Here is a 20,855-nt window from a genome sequence, read left to right as displayed (position 1 = left end):
CTGTACCTCTCTTTGTTGCACAGAGCACAATTGGGACATTATTGTTTTAATGTCTGTCTCTTCAAATAAAATGCAAGTTTCTCAAGGTAGGGCATATTTCTTCTTTTGCTCACTATCCTATCCCCATTGCAGAGCAATGAATATATAGAAAGTTTTAGACTAGTGGAATGAATGAACACTCCTGTGCTCATAAAACAAGGACAGGGTAGGAGATCAGAAACACTGTGCATTTACCCCTTGTTCTTTCATTGTTAAAGCTAAATCAGGTTCTACGGTTGTGATTCTCCATTATCCAGCCAACACTGTATGCAATAACTTTATTAAGGTCAAAAAGATATCACAATACAGATTTATCCAATAGAATCCAGGAACTAGTTATAAATGTCAAGACTGTTTTGTGTTAAAATGCTTGCAACATCACAGATCACACAATGAGCTTATACATTGATACCAACTTTTATCTAGAAGTACAGATGCTCAGCTTTTCCCCACAGTTGGGTCCTGGTGTTTCAATTGAATTAAAATAAAGAGGCAAAGATTGGCATTTTCTTGATAATGCATATATTACCAGCCATCATTGTAGGCAATAACTTTATTAAGGGCAAAAAATATCACAATACAGATTTATCCAACAGGATCCAGAAACTGACTACAGATATCAAGACTGTTTTGTGTTAAAATTCTTCCAACATCACAGATCACATAATGAGTTTATACATTGATACCAATGTTTATCTAAAAGTACAGATGCCCAGCTTTTCCTCACTGTTAGGCCATGGTGTTTCAACTGAGTTAAAACAAAGAGGTGAATTTGGCATTTTCTTGATAATGTATACATTCTGGGGGGGTATTTTATGAAAACCCCTTTTTGGATATGGAATGGCTCATGGAAGTAAGTTTTAATTTATGGATAATATTCAAATTAGAATTGATAATTAGTAAGTTGAGCTAAGACTTGAGAATGTTTAATAATTGAAGAACATATTAACTTTATAAATAAATAGAATTTAAAAGTTTAGCTGGTAGTCCAGGTTCTTCAGATTATTCTTTAAAAATTAATATGTCAGGACAATAGCTTCTTGACTATGGTATCTGGTATCTGCATCACTATTATTCTAAGAAAACAGTACTCCATAAACACAAAGTTATTGGGCCTATTGTTCTTGGCCCACAGGATAAGATCCATAAAATACGATGGAAAGTTGTAAGAATGTAAATATTTAGCTAAGTAAATAGAATAAATACTGAGCAGTTATAATATAGTAACACTGAATATCTACTAATGGGGAAAAAAGAACCCCTAACCTTAATTACAATGCATTCAGAACTGGTAAAGCCAGAGAGACAAATTTGCAAGTTACAAAGTGTGAATACATTTTTTAAACGACCATTTAACAAATTCCTGGTGCATACTGGAAAATTTTTATAAATACCATTGGAATGTTCATTTTGTGAAAAATGCCTATTCATGCACTAAATTATATAAGCATTGTTTCATCAAATAAAGAAACACAGAGTAACTGTCTAAAACAAAGAGACTCAATCCTATAGTCTGCAACTAAAAAAAAAATACATGCACATTGTGATGCACCAAGTCGTCTTATAGAAATATTAAAATGTCTTCAGCATCAAAATGCATAGGAAAACTTGCTGATATTTGACTTACTTTATGCATATTACATTCAGCTACAAAATGTTTCAACTATTTCAATGCACATACGAAACACCATGAAAGTATTTGTGTTTATAGCAAGGTATGATATACAATTAGCCACCTATGATGAATAATATACCTCCTTATGGCATCTCATTTTTAAGTATCATTTATCATGACACAGGCTTCTCTGCCTTAATGAGGATTACAGATCTCTAATTTATATTCAACACTCTCTGCATTAATAAGTTACTGAAACCTAAAAAATCTTCTGCCACTGGAAGATGGTGAGGCTCTCTCTAGAAGAATGCAAATACTACCCTTTTAAATTGGGTTGGTAAAGGAAGCAGGGCCACTGGACTGTTGGCCGAACTCATTGGAAGATGGCCCCAAACTCGCCTGCTGGCTGTACCCAGCACCAGACCCATAGCTGTCTTGATTGTACCTGCCTTGGTTATAGCTGCTTGAATGTTTCTCCATTGGGTCTGAAAGATATCTCTGTCCTGAGGAGTGCCAACCAGTCTCCTTGAAAACAAACCAGATGTTTCCAGCCCAGAGAATAAAGTTCAAGAATCCAAACACCTAAAGGGGAACCAAAGCAAATGAGTTAATACAATGGAAACAAACTCAAAGAAAAAAAATCTCAATTTCAGAAAAATCCTTCACAATACAAAAAGTCACTATTCATTTCAATGTTGAGGATATCTGAGTGCTGAGTTCTTACTACATGTTAGGCACTACATGAAGGGGTTTATTTGTATCAGTTCAGTTTCTCTAAGAAGGTCCTATTATTATACTCATAGTAAAGATGTGAAAACTGAGGTTAAGCAAGGTTAAGAATTTTGTTCAAGGTCACATGACTTGGTAAGTAGTAGATCTCAGATTCATACCCTTGTTCTGTCTGACCCATAGCCTGAGTATTCCTCTTGGTGTGTAAGATATCTCCAAGGAGTAGAGGGTTATTTTCATTTTAATGATGGTACATTAATTTATAAAGTTATCTTTGCTTTATGGCTAGAGATACTATTTTTACATTTATTGTAATGATATAAAGAAAATTAGACCACTTAAAAAAAGTCTGGAATAACTGCATACAAGGATATGCTGATAAGCATATGTATGATCGTGTCCAGAGAGGTTGCCTCCTCTAAATAATTGTTCTTTCTGTGCTTCTTACATTCAGAAGGGAAATACTGAAACCAGACCAGGAATAAAGTGAAGGTTTCAGGGAGGCCTAAAGTGTTTTCTCTGGAACTGGGGGTAAAACCTTCCTATGGAAATTCCTTTTATTCTCTGCAAGTGTGTCATGGGGCAAGTCAGAGGACCAGGTGTTAAGTGTTGAATGGAACCAGAAGCGTTCCATGCTTTGAGGCCCGGACAAAACAATGGTTCTGCCACCTTTCCCAAGGCAGACTGGTTGACCTGGGAATTAACCACAGGCACTCAGTTTCTATGATACCTGTTGGAGATGGCTAATGAAATAGTATGGTAAAAAGCTGTATGATATTAAAGTACATTTAGTAACAACTCCAGCACAACACTGACCAATCAAAGTGAACTTGAGCCAAAGCTCTGGAGTAGGGTGCTGGAAGTCCCACTGGGTCAAAATATATCCCTTGGTTACTTAATATTGGGCTGGTCAAAAATGCCCTGGGGGTGTGATTGAGGAGGTAATATGGTCAAGATGAGAGTGCCATAGCTAGTGTGGCTCAGTAGATTGCATGCTGGCCTGGGAACCAAAGGGGCACTGTTTTGATTCCCAGTCAGGGCACAGGCCTACATTGTGGGCCAGGTCCCCAGTTCGGGGCACGTGAGGGGCAACCACACACTGATGTTTCTCTCCCTCTCTCTCTTCCTCCCTTATCTTCTCTTTAAAAATAAATAAATAAAATCTTAAAAACAAAGATGAGCGGCTTTGGGGGCTTGCTTGCAGCAGGACCTACTTACTAAAGTATTCCAATATCTTAACCGTAAGTGGATCAGACTAACTAGATATCAGCCTTGGAGTCCTCCCCACAGGCTTTGGAATCACAGTGGCCTAGGGTCTGCAATTTCTTGCTCTGTGTCCTTAGATAAGGCAGTTTGCCTCTGAATCACAGCATTTTTCCCTCATATGAAAAGAAAACAATTATTCCTTCCTTGGGGGAAGGATGTGCATAAAACAGCTAGACAGTGTTGGGCACATCAGTAAATGCTTACTAATTGCTAAGTTATGCTCTGAATTGCTTTCTAAAACATTCCTGTGAGTTATTTTCAGTTGACTCTTTTTGTGCAGCATAAATTGAAGTAGGGCTTTGACAGTGAGGCCATATTCTTCAGGACGTCAATAACTAAAATTTACTATCTAGGACCCTAATTGATCTTATTGAAGACTGGCTATCCAGACCTCCCTTCCTCCCTTCACTCTTCCTTTCCTTCTATTCCATCCCCTTTCCTTCCTTTAACATGAACTGACATGTATTTAATATTACTTTGTGCTGTGCTTTAGGCTTCTTGCTGAGGGAGATACAAAATATAAATAAGGCACTTATGCTAGTGTAATAGTTGAATCATCAAAATGAATTGGGTAATTGCTGGCCAAGTATAATTTACATATAGGGCCTTTTAACTATGTGTATAATATCTAGGATATTTTCCACCAAAGGGGAGATCTTGATTAAACTGTACCTCTGTAAATATATGTCAATACTATATATGAGTAGAAAAAATTATCAAGGAATCTTTTCAAAATGAAGGGATAGTTCTTCTGGGAGCTGTAGTTTTATGTTTTCTATTCCTTGATCTCTTTCCCTCGATGCTACTTGGTTTCTTAAAAAGGGAAGCTGAAGAAGAACCTGGAAATCAAGGAAATGCAACTTAAATGAAGAATATAAAAAAGGCATTCCTGTGTGCATATTTAAGGAAGAGTAATGTCTTATTTTATTTTTATCACAGAGATATCAAATCTCCTGGCTGGCACATTTTAGGGGTACACAGACCCTGGAATATTTTCTTGCCATTTTGTTGCAACTGAAATTGGAGTAAGGATTTTGATTCAGTCTCAGATGTGAGGACAACAGAAAGAGAGACTCCATGTAGCATGAGAAAGGAGGGGAGGCTGGAATCTAGATGATCAAGCAGACGTGTCCAGATCACCTACTATGAAGCCAGAGAAGCAGGAGTGGAAATTATGGATAGAAGAACAGTGAACCTTTGAAAGAAAAAAGTTTTAAAAAATTAAAAAAAATTTTTTTTAAGATTTTATTTATTTTTAGAGAGGGAAGGGAGGGAGAAAGAGAGAGAGCGAGAGACATCAATGTGCGGTTGCTGGGGGCCGTGGCCTGCAACTCAGGCATGTGCCCTGACTGGGAATTGAACCTGCGATGCTTTGGTTCGCAGCCCGCACTCAATCCACTGAGCTATGCCAGCCAGGGCGAAAGAAAATTTGAGAAAATAAAAACATTCTTTTTTCCTCTTGTGTGGCTCTAATACTACATGAAATTTAAAGAAATAAATGCATTTTTTGTAGCAGCTTTCCTTGGAGATTTATTGAACATCTGCCATGTGCTGGGCATTGTACTAAGCTAAGTACTTATATACTATTACATCAAATCCTTTCAACAGTCCTGTGAAGTCTCTTTTATACTATCCCCATTTTATAGATGATGAGAAACTATAGAATTTATAGGTGATGAAACTAAGTTTAGAAAACTTAATTATTTTGTCTAAGAGCAGTCCCTTTTTGAGCAATAAAGCAAGAATTCAAACCCTAAACAGATCACCTGTAGAGCAGAGCCCTTCACCACTTTGAGTGGCAATAACAATAGGAGAACTTGGCTCTAGTCTGGCACTGCTGTAAGTATCTGAGAAATGTTATGCTAATCCCTTTACCTCAGCTCCCTACATCTGAAATGCCTGATTGATTTTCCTACCTATTAGTGTTATTGTGAAATTATAGATGCCAAAGTGCTTTGAAGAAAGTAAATAGTTACCCAGGCAGAAAATATCATAGTTATTGCTTGAACCATTAACTTGTAGAGGTTATCTCTTATGGTGTGTGTCTGTCTCCTTCTCCAAAACCTACACTTGCCCAAGAGGGGGAGTTCTGTGATCCTTGTGTTCATTTTACCTTTCCTATGATTCCTGAGACATAACTGATGAGACCAGGGTACACACCTGGCCCAAGATGGACTAATGACATTCTGCCAAAAACCTGGGATTGGACCTAAGTGATTTTTATTTTGTCCAAGATATTTCTTTAAAAAAATATAAACTCAGATACTGTAGGGCAGCTATCTTCTCTTGTATAAGCAGAAAAAAGAGAAAAACAAATCCATCTGATAAGAGAAATAATGTAGCAGACATGCAGACAGAATCAGATGAAGGAGGGAGGATGAGAACTGTCCAGTTTCCTGATAGCCTTCCAGAGTCCTGGCCCTGGGTTTTGCCCTTTACCTCAATGTAAAGATACATTTTTAGTGTTTTTTTTTAAATTATTTGCAGTTTTTGTTTAAAACTAGCTCAATATGATTTGAAGCCAAATGAGTTTATAATACAAATATTGTGTTTTAGCACATTAAATATTTTTCCTCTGCCTTTGGTAATAAACATTTGATTTTCCTTGCAGAGACACATTGCGGTCAAGTGACTTGAATTCTCTCCTGAAACTTTGCATTTTGAGCAGAGTTATGCAAGATAAGATACAACTTGCCATTAACAGCATCTTGATGACACCATTTTTCAGTATCTGATATATAGGACCTTGATCCTTCCTCAGACCCTGCTTTTTGTAGGGCCTATTTCTTCAGGTCTCATCAGTTTTCTGAGAGATTTGATTTTTTTTTTTTCCTGATGAAGTTAGAGTGAGTTTTGGTTACTTGCAACTAAGCATTCTAATGCATACAGATGTTGGTTCTAGAAGTGGGGGTGCAAAGAGATTTTAGGTACATGGGTTTCGTCTTGCATTAGCCAATTTGAGCTGAGTTTTCCTGTCATTAGGAACCTTAACTGATAAGGACCCACAACTGTAACAGAATGAGACCTGCCCTTTTCTACCCCATATTTTTTGGTTTCCATCCATCCTCAGCTTTGATTTTAAGAAATATGTCACATTATGTCTCATTTAAAATTCATATCTCTTAGTCTAAAACTTCTTAGAGACACCAGAAGAGAAATTAAATGGACTATGCAGGCTCTCATAACTTATGTAGAAGATTATTCCTTAAACTAAAAAATACATCAAATGATTTTAGCTTTGTTCTCTGAGATTTTGAGATCATCGTTACATTAACTTTTATCAAGTACTGCCTATGAACAAATTGTAAAAGCAGTGGAATATATTTTAATGTACACCTAAAGTAATCACCTATAGGTGTTGCCAACAAGGTATAAAAATGACTGTGAGACACTAATATATAGTCTATTTCCATGTTAAGTATTTTACACAGGCAAGATTACAGTCAAATCATCAGGAACCCTCTTTCCTTTCTTATAAACCTTCTCAGATTAAATTTCAGAAAGCTGTAGAAACATAAGTAAACCTTGAAACAAAGATAATTATTTTCAGGGGTTGCTGAAGAATGTTGTTCCTTCAGCAAACATTGCTGAGTCATTTATTATTTGATAACTGCTGCTTTTTTTGTTTGTTTGTTTTTGTTTTGCTGCCATGATAGCTTCTGTCTTTCTCAGACATAGTTTCTTTCCTTGGAATAACACGAGTTTTTATGCTCATAAAATAAGCGTCCAATTTAGCAACTCTGCTGTCTATCAGATTTTCTGTCTTCCCAAAAGACTTGATCCACTTGACTTTGTTTAGCTTTTATAGTTTAGCTTTTCTGATGTTATCAAGCAATTAAACTGGGATCATGGAGGTGACAAAAATGACCATATCAATTACAAGGGCTTTCTTACATGATGTATTTCTTTCTGCATCCTACTAGGTCTGTGTATTTTTTCTCAGACAATCGATTGGATATATTCTAACTATATGTGGTTTGAACAATGTTTTCTTCCCAGGAAACCTGTATGCCATCAAATATTCATTTTTAACTTCTGGCAAGCTTCAACCTTAAAGTCAGATTTTATATCTGATTCCTGCTTAGAATTTTGATTTGACTGCCATCCAAGCAACAGCTGTCAATACATGCTGAGTTCTTACTAAGAACTTTGTAATTGGCAGCATTCAAGTCTATGGGTTCTAACAATAGAAACTTCAAGACCAAAGAATAACCTTGCATATGGAGTGAAATATCACCTGTTAGACTGGCCTAGTTTTAGAGGCAGAAATTTCCAAGGTGATTTTTGAGATGTTTTATTCACTTGACTGGCAAACAAAGATTTGGGAGGTAAAGCATAGGTGGAAACATACCACAGAAGTGTTTAAGCTGGACATTACAGGGCTGTGGATAGCCATGCATTTGTTGGACGACTGTTTGCAAGCTGATATCAGTGACAATACTTCTTTGGGATCAGTTGCAACCTTGACATCAGATAGTCCTTTCGCCCAAGCTGATGAACCAACCAACCACAAGAATGAAAAGACTACAGTGACGATGAAGTCCTACAGAAACAAACAGAAAGATAAAACAGTGAAAGAAATGTGAATCCTAGACACAAATCATTTAGTTTATACAACTATTTGCCAACTGGAAAATTCCAAGAGCACATAGTATTGAAACCAGGGAAAAGGTGAAAAACAAATAAAAACAAGTTTTGTGATATTATATTTATATTTATATAAAATAAACAGTAATATTTATTAAATGCTTACTGTATCCCAGGAATGATGTTAAATACTTATAACCTCATATAATTGTTGTAAGACACCTGTAAAGAAGTGAGAATCATTATCCCACTGTACATGGCAAAGCTCAGATAGAATGGTTGAAGTTTGTCTATAATGGTGTCAGGATTCAGACCCCCAACTCCTGAGCCCATGTTCTCAATTGCCATGTTATGATGATTTCAAATATTTAGAGGAATTTGCTGATTGGTAAAGATTCCTGGATGGTAATACATGTTCATTCATTTGTTCATTTATTCAACAAACCTATGCATTATTTATAGCGTACTTGGGACTGTGCTAAGTGGGAAACAATGGCTATAATGTTTTGAGCACTTTATTATGGGTGAAAAGTTTTATATGAAATTATCCATGAAAATATCATGTTAAATAGCATTTGAAAGATGAGAAAACTGAGGCCCAGAGATACCAGTTTACATGTGGAAAGTGGCAGAGCCAGAATTTAGATCCAGACCTGTCTGACTTAGAAAACCATCTGATACGAGTTCAGGCAAAGAAACTTTTCTATTCACATCAAGCAAAATTGCTATGGTGTAAGGGGATGAATATTGTAGAAAAACATCTATAAGTTTCTGATGATGGGGGTTGCTACTTCTCACATCCTCCCTCATGACTCAGAGGTGGCAGAGTGTGGGAGTCACTGTCCAAGACTTAAGCAGACCATGTTCTAACATAGGATTTTTTAGATTTACTCTATTTATGTTTGGTTAGTTTAAAAATGTGCCACCTTGCTTACCTAGAACATTAAAAGCAGTGACCTGGAAAAGATAATAGGAAATACACCAACAGAAAGAGACTTCCTTTTTTTATTCTAAATGCTAAGCCCCTGAAGAAAAATTGTATGAGTTTCTTTCCCACTTGACCTGCCACATCTGACCTGCTGTGGTTTGCCTTTGCTCATGTTGTGACTAAATGACTTTTTATCAAGATTCAATGATCTAGACTGAGGGAAATCATACTCTAAAGATACCACTGTGAATGATAATTGTTAGGAATGACTTTTGTGAAGAATATCCTAAAAAGTCCACTACTAAGAGTTGCCAAATCTTCTGAGCAGCTGGCTTCTTCATCCAGGGTCTGTTGCAAATTACGTCATTCACCAGTTGACTTTTTCATGTTGGCTGTAGAAAATTTGTGGCCCACTCTTAGGGTTTTTATTGCATGAGTATTCTAACCATCTTCCTAACTTTGTTTTGTATAGCCATCCTTCTTTTCCCTTGTTATTCCCTTCTTATGTTTAATTAATTCCATCTTGAGTTTCATATATCCTTGTGAATCATCTTAAGTTGTTTCTGGAATAAGATGGAGGTATAAACAAACAAGCAAACACATACAAAACTACGGCTGGTCCATCATCAATGAGAACATCTGGAATAAAGAGACTCAGATATTTGAGTTTGAATTAGAGATTGGAGAAATGGTTACAAATAAATAAAAGCCAGGTTTACTGTGGCAAATACAAAATTCTGCTAATGTTTAGTCTAATATCTATTTTATTCATTCATTTAAACAGTAATTTCTGAGTACTATGCCAAGTATTGAGTAAGGTCTTATGGGTAATTTAAAAATGCAAATTATAGACTCTGCTTTCTTGATATTAAATATTGATAGGTGGCCACAGATACCATATAATCAAACTATGAGACAGTAGCTGTCTTTATACTCAAAATCAGAAATAGACTTGTTAAAAAGCCATTAGGAGGGGAAAACTTTAAGAAAAAAGTCATGTGAAAACCTGTCAGTTGAAAATTTGAGAAAATAGTATCAAAACTTTTAGTCTTACTTGGTAAAATAATAATTTATTGAGCACATATGTTCAGACTATCATTCTGAGTTTGCATGTATTAACTCAATTAATCTTGACAACAACACTGCGAAATAGATGCTAATCCTGTCCTCATTTTACAGTTGAGGAAACTGAATCATGAAGAGGTTAAATAAAATTGCTCAGAATCATGAGTTAGTAAGTGAGGTAATCAGGACTGTAAGCCTGGCTGTCTGTTTCCAAGACTAGTGAGCTTGACTATTCTCTACTGTCTCTCATGTCTGCTGTAAGGAATTTTGATCTTCTTATTTAAATCAAATACACCAAAAAAGGTAAAAAATTAAACTTGAGGTTTTTCTTAATGTAAATGTGATAAAATCATAACAAATCATTTTTCATAAATAAACCTCATGATTGAAGTTAAGAAACTATATGTGTTTGGAGCAAATATGTTATCTTGGGGTGCTAATTCAACCTTTTAGCCCTTAGTATCATTTTGTAAAGAAAGATCAGCATATCATACTAAGGTAACTCTCATGTGAGTTAAAAGTTCATCTTGCTATCAGGTAGACCTGGGGTTGAATCCTGACTTTGCTACTTACTAGCTGTGTATCCTTAGGCAGTTTGCTTGGCTACTTGGAACCTCAGGTTAGCTCCCTGTAGATTGGGATAATAACAGTGTCTCTCTCAGAGGGTGATTGTGAGGAGTGGCAGTATGTTTGTTCCCCTCTTTCTTCTAATTAGCTGTCAGCTCCATGAGGACAGGGACTCTGTCTACCTTGGTTATTGCTAGGTCTTGTCAGAATAGGAGCCATTAACATTTGTTAAGTGAGAAAATAAATGAAAGAAAATGGTCCCAATTTTGTTAACATATTTTTATGTAGATAAAGTTGTATAAGAGTTTACCAACTGGTATTGGTAGGATTAGAGATGTTTTTGTGTGTGTGTGTGGACTGCTAATATATTTTTTTATTGTTGTTCAAATACAGTTAGTTGTCTCCATTTTCTCCCCACCACTCCCTCCAACCCCAGCCATCCTCACCTCTCACCCTCGATCCCACCCCCTTTGGCTTTGTCCATGTGTGCTTTATACATGTTCTTGACAACTTTTCCCTCTTCCCCCCCCATTATCCCCTGCCACCTCCGCCCTGGTTACCCTAGAATCCTGAAACACCAACTCAAAAGAACTTAGGCACTCCAATATTCATAGCAGCACACTTTACAATAGCCAAGTGCTGGAAGCAACCTAAGTGCCCATCAGTAAATGAGTGGATTAAAAAAACTATGGTATATTTACACAATGGAATTCTATGTAGCAGAAAGAAAGAAGGAGCTCCTATGCTTTGTGACAGTGTGAATGGAACTGGAGAGCATTATGCTAAGTGAAATAAGCCAGGCAATGAAAGACAAATACTGTATGATCTCACCTATATGTGGAACCTAATGGATAAAACAAACAAGCAAGCCCTGGCTGGCATAGCTCAGTACATTGAGCGCGGGCTGCGAACCAAAGTGTCGCAGGTTCGATTCCCAGTCAGGGCACACGCCTGGGTTGCAGGCCATGACCCCCAGCAACCACACATTGATGTATCTCTCTCTCTTTCTCCCTCCCTTCCCTCTCTAAAAATAAATAAATAAAATCTTAAAAAAACAAACAAACAAGCAAGCAAAATATAACCAGTGATGATTTTTATTTTGTTTTATATAGTCTTGTGTATTTTAAAGATTTTATTTATTTATTTATTTTAGAGAGAGGGAAAAAGAAAGAGAAAGAGGGAGAGAAACATCAGTGTGTGGTTGCCTCTCATGCATTTCCTACTGGGGACCAGACCCAGAACCCAGGCATGTACCCTGACTGGCAATTGAACCAGCAACCCTTTGGTTCACAGGCATGTGCTCAATCCACTGAGCTACACCAGCCAAGGCTAGTCTTGTGTATTTTAAAACATATTTTGTAATTAGACCAAATAAAAACAATGTGGCAATGTGATGAGGACACTGAGTGATTACATCAATGGCTCTTCCAGACAGAAACTTCAGATGGTCCTATTTGTCCTTACAGCAGCAGCAGGATTTATAATTAGAACAAATTATAAATGCCAATAGAGTTGAGAGTTTTTACATTGAAGGGTCTCAGAAAGTAGCCTGAAGCCAAGTTTTCTATAACTAAGCAAACTATGAAGATGGGGAGACTATGTCAAAAGTTCTAGCTAACATGTGTGTTAGCCTGGACTTTTTTAGTTTTCAGCTTTGGTGTCAGCCTGAGTCTAATGGTACTTGCAGGGAGTGAGACAGAGAAACAGGAACCAATCCCCAAACCTACTTCACTTTCATACTTTATCTCGTGGAGAGGCTTCCCAGTGCCTAGTGATGTGATCCACTTAGGTCACCTTCTGGGCACAGAGTAAGGTGGAGAGGGGCAGTGTCCATCAGAAGCTGTCCTGAGGTAATGGTTTAATGTCTGTCTTAGGAGCAGCAGCAACAGCTGCCTTCACCGACATTTACTGAGCACTTCCTCTTTGCCAGGCCTCTGCTCAGCACTTATAGATGTCATTAACCTTACAGTATGGGTACTTATGTTAGCCTTGCTTTTCTTACAAGGAAATCGAAGCATAATCAGGGGAAATGCTTTACTTGTAATTAATGCCTGATTTGACTACTGTAGTGTATCATGAGCTTTATGAAAAGCTGGGGGAAAAGATGCTCTTTGGTACATTCTATATGGATAATTATTTTCATTAATGTTCTCTAAGTTTTAGTCATTTTGGTACTACCTAAACAATTTTTATTTAATCCACATACCTCATGTTATTATTTGATATCTAATTTAAAGCAATTACCCATTTTTAAAACATAAATATGTTCATCCCAGAAGGAAATTATACATGTACTGTAAATGTTAACCCATACAACTTGACAGAGATAGAAAAAAACTACAAACATAAATGTTCTACAGTGAAAACAAAATAAATTATAGCTGGGGATATTTGCACAAGGCTTTGGAGCTGATGATCTTTGTTAAAAGAGGAATTAACTAGTGTTAGAGGCACTTTGTAAAATATATGATTTTCTAACCATTATGCTGTACACCTGAAACTAATGGAAAATAATACTGAATGTAAACATTAATTGAAAAATATTTAAAAATTTCAAAAAAAGGAGTATTAGAGGGATATTAAAGAAATACTGGCATGACTTAAGCAGAAGGCTTAAAGTTAAATTGAATGTTGAATAACTTTCTCACTCATGATATTTAATGCCCCATTAATGGTCTGCCTAAGTGACTCTTCTGATAGTGCAGGTAAGAGCCCAGTTTTTTACAAATGCAACCCCTTGTCTATCAAATAGAGATGGACTTGCATGGAAGAAACTCAAGACATAAATTTGTAACATTTGTGGATAGGTTATCATGGTGCATAGATTAACTCTTTGAAGATAACTTCTGCAAGCTTTGCTTGTGTTATTTACTCCCGCAGAGTGGAGGGACTAACATTTGGAAGGTGCTTGGATGCTTTCAAAAAAACTCTCATACTTGGGATCTCTGTAAAAGCCCTCTCTGTAAAAGAAGTAGCCAGAGGAGTCATTATTAGCCTCATATCACAGGTGAATAAACTGAGGCCAAGTGAGCTGAGTGATTTGCCCATAGTTCATTAGTGCTTTATAAAATACACCCTGAACTAGTGGTTTCACTCTGTACCAATAGAACATTGACACAGTATCTGGTTGTGGGTTTGCCATATGTTGTATGTATCTGCTCAGTGATCCAAGTAAACGGCTTCCTCTGCAGAAGGAGAAGCCTGGCTTACAGCTGGCTGGATGCATTGTTTCCATTTCCTTGTTGGGTGTGTTTTGTTGTCTTCACTTCTCCTAAGTTACTGTTAGCAAACTCATTTTTACTAGAATGTAATTTAATATATTAAAGATGTTTGTCCTGGATTACTCTGAGGTATACAGAGGGAATCATCTTTGGTGACAGAAAACTTAATATTTCAGAACCAGGTAAACCTGTCTCTATCTCTGCCTGGTAGTGGTACACTGTACCTCCACTGGCTATCAGGGAACACATCAAAGTTCCCATTTCTATTAGCAAATATTCCCAGTGTTTCAACACCAATGACTTTATTATCAGTGTTTCTTACTGGATGACTTTGTACTTTTTTCTGCAGCTTACACCTACACGGAGAGCCTAGACCAGAAACTGGGCAGTCCAACCAGTCACTCTCATCCTCAATGCAACTGGATTCACTTTGCTAAGTCAGCTTTTAGGGATTCCTAACAGGAAGTGTGAATCAGGAAACAAAGAAATCCAACAGCAAGATAGAGAAGCTCATCTCAGGGCAGAGCTTTGGACTTGCCTTTGAAGAAAGGAGAGCTAAGCATGGAATAACTTTCTGTCCACTCACGGGTTGATTTTATTACTTCATTGGAAGGACTAATAATAATGACATCTAAAGAATGTCAACAGTTTTTAACACATGATTGCAAAAAATCATTTGATGTTTATAATAATCACATTAGGGTGAACATAACTATGCCCATTTCACAGATTTAGGGAAGTTAAATGAGATGTCCCAGTTGAATTCAGGACACTGGCTTCATGTTCAATGAGTGGTTTTCTATTACACCCAGGTTTTCTGAAACCTGGGGTCAACTACCTTTGTGGGAACACAGACATGGCAACAAATAACATCAAGTTACACAGGAAGAAAGTCATTCTCCCTCAGAATTCCCTTCCAATCAAGTAGTAAAGGAGAGAAAGTCTCAGCTGGGTGCTAACTTGTTTCTATAACATATTTAATATCTATTTATCAAAAAAGGCCCCAGGCTCAGAGTCTGTCTAGAATACAGTACTTTTTATTTTCATTGATTTATTTCTATGTTTATGTTCTAATCATGTCAAATAATGCTGGATCTCTATAACCAGTAGTAGTGCCAGATTTTCTTAAAAAAAATCATTTTATTGAAGTTTAAGAGACAATTTAATTTAAGGAACAATAGTAAATAACTCATGGCCCAGGTGACTGAAGCAAGGCAGAGAAAGCCTGAAGATTGGAAAGGGCTGCTTGGTCCCCATGGGGTAAAACACTGAGTCTGTGACCCTGGGCTGTCTCATAGAAGAAAAATGCAAGGCAGAGATGTGAATCACATATGTAATTTAAATTTTATGGAGGCCATATTTTAAAAAAGGAAAAGGAAATTAGTATAATTAATTATATCAATACATTATATGTATTTCTATAATAAAAACCAATGTATAAAATATTACCATTTGATAAAATTATTAAAAATTGCTTTACTTTTTGTACCAGTGTCTGAAATCTGGTGTATATTTTATACTTGCAGCACATCTTAAATTCATTATCAGCCACATTTTAAGTGTCTGATGCCAATATTGCTACCCTTTTGGACAGTACACCTCTAATTCACAATTAACACATGGAAGCACATTTATGGGGTCTGTCCAGAAGATATTGGGTCACACAATATGGAAAATAGAGACATTTATTGAAGAAGATACAAGATACAAGAAACACTGCACATAGCACAATTATTTCTCAGTCCCCTCAAAGTAGGCACCTCGGGATCTCACACAGTTCTTTCAATCACCATTTGCTGTCCTGTCATATTTTCCTGAATCTCATTGACAGTCTGAAATCTCTTCCCTTTCAAAGGTGATTTTAGTTTTGAGAAAAGCCAGAAGTTGCAGGGCACCAATCTGGGCTATAGAAGGGCAGAGTCACCTGGGTGATTTGATGTTTCACCAAAAAGCTCTTCATGAGATGTGATATATGAGCGGGTGCAGTATCATGATGAAGCTGCCAATCACCAGTTGCTCATAGCTGCAGGCTTCTGAATCATCTGAATAGTCTCTGTAGAGGAATGTTCAAGCTTAATGCAAATTTGATGCAGATTCATTGCTCTGCTTGCTCAGTTATTTTGAATGTGATGGTCACAGTACACATGCTCACTCAATGGCATCTACCATCCTCACTGACTAATACAGTGAAGTCGTCATTATTCACACATGCACAGCCCACTCTCCTTGGTTGCCAGGTTATATCAATGTCATACAAACTTTTCTTGCTATATTAACAATGGCTGGACTTTTTTTGGACAGACCTTTGCATATCCAAAGTCAAGGGATAGTGATGCCCCTTTTCTCATTTTTGCTCATTGATGTCACAATTTCTCTTGGTACTTGAGTCCAAGGTGTCCCTGGTAGCCATCCCTCAGCTTAGCATTTGTAAGGCCATCCTGCATCTCTCATCCCTCCTGGCCTTCAGGGTGCCATACAGGGGTTCATATGGTAGCCCAATGCATCACCCCAGTGGGGGTCTGAAGGCAGATCAGTGTTAACAAAAGGATGCTTGGGCTTTCTCCCAAAGGAAGAGGTGGGAGAAGGGCCCTGCACTTCAGGCTAGATATAGGGTGAAAGTCTGACTTGATCCTGCTATTCTCAGGACCTGGGCCAGGATAGTTGGCTGGTCAAATTGGATGAGATATGCAGTCCCATTTTACAGATGGGATAAATCACTTAATTCCAAGAGCAGAGCTAGGATTTGGACCCAAGGAATTTGGTTCCAGAATCTCTGTTCTTAATCTATTATAAAAAGCACTCTATTGCTTTCAGGGGCCCATGATTTTACTGGCTTATAGTAAAAATTAAGTTGTAATATTAATATTTATGGATATCACTTATGGAGCAGTTACTGTGTCCCAGATGTTGTGTGTGACATACATTACTCATTTAACTTTCATAATAACATTTTGAGGTGGTTATTATTAACCTCACCTGATAGATGAGAAAATCAGGGTTCAGAAAGATTGAGTTGCTGGAGTTCTCAGAGTCACTAAGTTGCTAAGCATACAGGAGTTAAGTAAGTAGAGGAATTGGGTACCAAACTCAGATCTGTTTAACTACCAATCTCACTGATTTCTTATTTGCCCATCATTATGTCTCTTTCTCAATCATCTGTCCAGTACTTATTATCTTCCTGTTATAGGCTAGGTACTGTTCTAAAAATCGAGTAGGAGCAGGGGGATACCAGCCAAAGAAAATCTGTTTTTAGTTCTCAGGTGGTTTATGTTTTTCCTTTCTCTGTACTGTCTGGGTTGTTTTGTGTTATTATCCTAGATATACTGCAGTTACACTGTAAATTAATCAGGATTTTGTAAAAAGATGCAGAGGATACTGTTGTTCTGTTATAGGGCTGGTAATAAGTCATCTTGTTTCATGTCTGAAGAATCTGGCTTATGCTTGAGAATCAATGTAGGATTTCATTTCTTTTTCTCTTAAGTCAAATTTGATTGTGATTGATATACTGCATTTTTCTTTTTGAGTCTGTTCCTAGAGAACTTTATCAATAAATTTGTAGTCGCTCAGCTGTGGACCTGAGGCTTCTGGTTTGTTTTTAACTTTTATTATGAAAATAAGACTTTAAAAATCATCCTCTGCAGTTCTTCTTTTGGATCATAAGCAATGGGTTTCACAATCTTGGTGCAAGTTGTGGGTATTTGTGGCTGTTTGGCCAGCTCAGAATGAATGCAAAGTCTTCATTAGTTTGCTGCAATGTGATTGTAAATCATTTTAAAAATATTTCCTTAAAACTCAATTCAGTTTCCAGTTGATCCTGCCTAACCTTTTTGTTACAAATAGCACATACCTTTAAAATAGGATATTAGAAAATTAATAACTATTCAAAAGAAATGAATAGTAATAGTAGCAGTGTTATCCATAATGGCTGTTATTGATTCCTATGAGCCAAAGACCATGCTAAGACCTTTACATACATTGTTCCACTTAATCTTCATCAAGAATTTGTGAGGTAGGTTTTATTATACATAGAACATGTATAATTTATGGCATCTAGAGTTTTAGATGAGAAGGTATCACATAATGGTTGTCTTTGCAACAGGCAGCCCTGGCCTCACATCTCAACTCTTATCAACTAGCTCTTGGATCCTATTAAGCCTCAGTTTTCCTATTTATAAATAGGGGTGATAATGACAAATTTTCACAGGATTTTTGCTAAGGATAAATGAGTTAATTCAATAAAATGTTTAGCCTGACACATAGTAAGCCCTCAATAAAATTTCACATACACACTTCTAAATATAAAAATTAAATATACAATAGAATAGAAACATATATTGGTATTATTCAGTGAATTTTGAATTTTGGTTGTAAAACAAATCAGGTAGGTTTATTTAGTTATTAAAATCTCTAGTAAAAACCAACTGTATTCCAGGTGTTAGGAATATAGTAGTTAATAAAAACAGACATGGTGCCAGTATTCATTATGTTGGAAGGGAGAGACCTGACTCAAATAATCACAGAAGAATGTGTAACTGAAAGTGATAATAATGGCTTTGCAGGAGGGGGATTTGGTGTTTTGAAAAGAAAACAAAAATGCATGTGGGCACTGGCTCATCTAGGGAGATGGGAAGCTGCACAGATCAGGATTTATCCAGCACCCTTTTTGACTTGTCCCTTGGGTGGTTTTTAAAGCTGACTCATGTTGAATGAATCAATCTTCCACAGAATAGCTTACCTGGAAGGCCTAGGAATTGGCATATAGAGGAAGTTTGGGCTTCTCTTTACTACTTGCTTACAACAAGGGTGCTTGTTGATCTTCATCAGGACAAGATTTGCTGTGCCATGCTGTTAGCAGAAGGAAGTGCAAGGGGGGAAAATTGCTTGTTTACTGGGAATTTTGGTGGCTCTTGTGGCTGCTGAGGCTATTAGCTTCCTGAACTTGCACACCTGCAACCCTCTTCCTTTTAGAAAGCCAAACGATAAAAAAAAGTAGAGTAGAGAGGTAAGAAGTAAAAAGGTCTGGGTGGATCTGTTTACATATCAAATGTTGGCAGAAATGTATTCCTGTCTTTCTGAACCCTTGCAGCTTTCTAGAAGCTTGTAAGCCTACAGAAACAACCAGCATTATTTGGTGTTTACAGGTGAATGCCTAGCTTATGCAGCAAACAGCCATCTTTCCAAGTGGTTGGTTATTGATTTGACACATCCACCAGTAATTATAGAAACAAATATGATGCCCAAGTTCTAGACCAGAAATGAGGCAACTGTTGAAACCAGTGTAGATATCTTCAAGATAACTTGGGGGAAAATCACATTTGTAGAGTGAGTCAAGGATTAATCTGGATATTTGAAGATGCTTATTGAACATCTTATCAGTCTTTTTCTATTTTTATGTATTTGTTAGCACTTCCAAAATATTTTGGGGGCTGCTATTGAACCAACTAGATAAAAATGCTAATATTTAGACTATTAACCACCAACTTTGTCTACCTGACATAAAGCTGTTGGGCATTGTAAACATAGCTGAAAAATACCATCTGTCAGGCAGTGTACAGATGAGACAACTGGAAATGTGGCACACAGGGGACATAGCAGAAGGTTCAAAGCCAAAAATAGTCAGATCTCCACTTCACCTTTCATATGTATCCTGGGCTACAATGTTCTCTCATCATGTGAACAAAATTACTTCATCACAGTGTTTTATATACATAAAACTTGGGAGTCAAATGCATGAGGGGAGGTCCCCCAAAAACCTGGAATTTATTTATAAAAATTGTGCATTTATTGTTACATGTTAAAGCTTCAGTCACCTTCAAAGTACTCTCTGTGTGATGCAACACACCCATTGAGACTTTATTTGCACTGCTCAAAACAGTTTTTGAACTCGTCAATTTTGATGCCTTTTAGTGCTTCTGCCATTTTTTGTTTCACCTCTTCCACAATGACAAAACATTTCCCTTTGGGGACTTTTTCATCCAGGGAAGCAAAAAAGTCACTCAGAGTGAGATATGATGACTAGGGAGGTTGGGGTATGGGGATCATGCTGTTTTGTGTCAAAAATTTCTGGACACTCAGTGTAATGTGGGCAGCAATTGTGAATCACCCATCATGAAATGGGCAAGCATGTTGAAAGTCTAGAAAAATTCACTGAAACCACATACAGCCTCTCACACCAATGCCAGCTGGTACACTGATACAGATGGGTTCCTAGAACACTCAGCTAGGGGTGAAGCCTGTACTACAAGGGGCATGCCCTTCAGAAGATAATTCCATTTTTTTTATAATTTCATTTTTGGGGTCCCCCCTCATACATGTGATATCACACACACACACATACACACACACACACTTTTAAAGAAAGCGATTACACACGACCATCTTTTCCCTTCATACAATGACAAATGGTAAAGCCATGGATAATTAAAATATTACATAATCCAAAGTCATCCCTTAATTTGTCTAAACATTTTTAAGTTGTCCCCACTACCAAGCTATATTTAAAAATGAATGTGAAATCATTTCAAGTAAGCTATACTGGCAAATTTTGACTCAGAAAATTCTGGCAGACCTTTCAGTTGCCACCTTATGAACCCTGCTTTGTGGTCTCTGGTCATCACCTTCCCTGAAACTGAAAAAAATGCACACGTTCCTCCTCCAGAATTACATAATCTTAGAGTGGGAAGGAACTGCCAAGATAAGTCCAGGCTGTCAAATACTCCTTTGAAAACATAGTTCTGTTAACTTACTATTCCACACTGCTGATTATCTCACAGATAGTACAGGGAAGAGTTGATATGCATGGCTGGAAATAATTCAACAGTACAAAATTCATCATGGA

The 20,855-nt window shown here is 37.0% G+C and overlaps 1 protein-coding gene across 2 annotated transcripts in view; it reads right to left on the bottom strand.

The window, feature by feature from the left end:
• Window positions 1-353: 353 nt before the first annotated feature.
• The window catches only part of SYNPR (synaptoporin), a 364,043-nt gene continuing 343,541 nt past the window's right edge, over window positions 354-20,855 (bottom strand). For both annotated transcript variants that reach the window (XM_045832290.1, XM_045832291.1), the window contains 2 exons: window positions 8,001-8,192; window positions 354-2,236 (listed from right to left, as the gene is read on the bottom strand). In XM_045832290.1, the coding sequence (XP_045688246.1) occupies window positions 1,979-2,236; window positions 8,001-8,192 (450 nt within the window). In that variant the 3' untranslated portion in view covers window positions 354-1,978. The remainder of the gene's footprint in view (window positions 2,237-8,000; window positions 8,193-20,855) is intronic.

This window comes from Phyllostomus hastatus, unplaced genomic scaffold (genome assembly GCF_019186645.2).
Source record: "Phyllostomus hastatus isolate PE091 unplaced genomic scaffold, TTU_PhHast_1.1 phas_contig_16, whole genome shotgun sequence".
NCBI lineage: Eukaryota > Metazoa > Chordata > Mammalia > Chiroptera > Phyllostomidae > Phyllostomus > Phyllostomus hastatus.
This window is presented reverse-complemented; position numbering and strand designations above follow the sequence as displayed.